Raw genomic sequence first — 2273 nt, 5'->3', positions numbered from 1 at the left:
AGCAGAAGGGGTCCAAAGAGTAGTTTTTAGGAGTTAAGATGTAACACTCTATGGTAATATAAGAACTCTTATAGGCTGTATGTAAATGCTATAGGATTTGTATCTTGTATTAGATTGGTTAGTGACAATTAGAATATTCAGTACAGAAGATGATTTATTGTGTTGTAACCAGGACTTCAGACATTCTCTCTCACTACTTCTTCACCCTCATTCCTCTCTCTCCCCCTCTCTCTCTTTACTTACCCGCTTACTCTCTTGCTCTCTTGGGCCTGCTCAGAGCTGCCAGCTGCAGCTCTAAGCAGTGCCCCTGTACCCACGCCCTTTGCAATAAACCGCATGTTCCAAGATCTGACTTCAGAGATCTCTCGTCACCATCCCGACCGTCCGAACCCACACCGAGCACCCCCCAGACAGAGTTCCTACACGCAGACAGCCCTGCTGCACAGGAGAGCCCACACTGGGGACACCAAGGGCCCCTCAGCAGAAGGGGGGCCTGTGAGCCTTCCCACAGAGCTCCTGTGGGGAAGCACCGGTGGGAAGGGTCCAGGTACCCCTCAGGCTCTGCGGCAGGGCCTGGCCCTGGCCACATAGACAGCTCCAGCCAGGCCGAGCAGGGCAAGCGTGACGCAGATTGGGGCCACCACGGCGGCAGGGTCACAGCGCAGCACCGACACCGGCACCTGTGCCACCGGCCAGCTCTGGTACTGAGCTGGCGAGTGGCACCTGTAGTCCCCGGGCCAGCCCTGTCTCAGGTGCCCCGCGGCTGCCAGCGCCTGCAGCGCCCCGGCCCCAGAGCACGAGCAGCTGAAGGGGTTGTCAGCCACAGCCACGTCCTGCAGGCGCCCCAGCAGCTTCACCTCATCCCTCGGCAGCTCTGTAATGGAGTTGTTGTCCAGGTGAAGGGTGTCCAGCATGGGGTAATTCCTGATGGAGGGGACAGCCTGCAACAGGTTTTGGTCCAGGAAGAGCTTCTTCAGGGAGCTGAGGGAGATGTCGACAGCATGGAGGTGGTTGTGGCTCATGTCCAACACCTCGAGCTTGGGAGGCAGCGGTGTCGGCACTTCATCCAAGCCAGTGCTGGACAGGTTAAAATGCCGGAGGGATGCTGGCCACTGGCACGAGGGGGATGGGTCTGCCGTGAGCTCGTTGCGGCTGAGATCGAGGTGCTGGAGCTCCAGCAGCAGCTCCACGCCCTTGCACGTGCTGTGGTAGGACCTCAGGTTGTTGTGGCGCAGGCTCAGCTCCTGGAGCTGAGGGAAAGCTCCCTGGCAGAAGGCGGGGCTCAGGCTTCCATCCCCGAGGCTGTTCTGTGCCAGGTCCAGGGAGTGCAGAGCTCTGAACACCCTCCCGATGGCACAGGGCAGGCTGGTGATGCGGGAGCCGGTGACAGCCAGCTCCTCCAGGGTCCCCAGCCAGCTGCTCAGGCTGGAGAAGGCCTGTTCCTGGCCTGTCAGTGGGGCAGATGTCACGTTGTGGAAGCTCAGGGACAGTATGGGCAAGTTCTGGCCGTCCATGTCACTCCAGTTGCCCGTCCCCTGGAAGATGCAGCTCTCAAAGGCCAGCTCCTGCACGTGGGTGTAGGAGAAGAACCTCAGCACACGGGCAAGGAGTATCTCAGGCACCAGGACATTTCCAATTATTATTTTCTGGATGGTAAGGGAGTCCAGAGTTTCAATGGTGGAGGAGTCCAGGTCCCCGATGGGGAAGGCTATGTATTTCTCCAGATCTCCACCCTGAAACTCCACCACAGTTGCTGGGAGGCACTGGATGATGCTGCCGATGGTTTCCTCAGACAGGTTGTAGCACTTGCAGTACTCCTGAGTGCGGTTGAAGAAACACCGGTTCCTTCTGCCTTCTGCCTCCAGCAGCCCCAGCCCCAGGAGCAGGAGCACAGCCACAGTCATGGTGAACAACCTAAAAACTGGAGGAGGAACGGTGAAGGGCAGCTGAGGGGACCACTCTGACCCAGACTGGAGGGACGGCTCGGGCAGGTTGAGCCCTGCAGGGCCACCCCTCGGGGACAGGGCACTGCCCTCATCCCTCCTGCACCTGCCTGGCCACTGAGCCACGACTCGGGCAGTGCTCAGGCCAGTGGCCAAACGCCCAGGAGCTGCACCTGTGCCACCCATTCCTCAGCAGGGAGTCTCCCAAGGCTCTGCACTGTCCTGCCTGGGCTGCCTTGCTGCAGGCTCGCGCTCCAGGAAATGCCACGGAAAGAGGAGAAACTACGAATGCAGAGTTACAGACAGTGAAGCCAGTCTGTAACCACCAGA

The 2273-nt window shown here is 59.2% G+C and overlaps 1 protein-coding gene across 1 annotated transcript; it reads right to left on the bottom strand.

Moving 5' to 3' along the window:
* Window positions 1-554: 554 nt before the first annotated feature.
* On the bottom strand, window positions 555-1904 carry CD14 (CD14 molecule; the record flags this gene model as incomplete). Its single annotated transcript, XM_082291474.1, has 1 exon — window positions 555-1904. One exon carries the CDS (start codon window positions 1902-1904, stop codon window positions 555-557), a length of 1350 nt encoding a protein of 449 aa, XP_082147600.1.
* Window positions 1905-2273: the final 369 nt, after the last annotated feature.

This window comes from Coloeus monedula (genome assembly GCF_965178545.1).
Source record: "Coloeus monedula genome assembly, chromosome: 15".
Taxonomy (NCBI): Eukaryota; Metazoa; Chordata; class Aves; order Passeriformes; family Corvidae; genus Coloeus; species Coloeus monedula.
The sequence above is the reverse complement of the archived record's forward strand: the minus strand, read 5'-3'. Positions and strand labels throughout refer to the sequence as shown.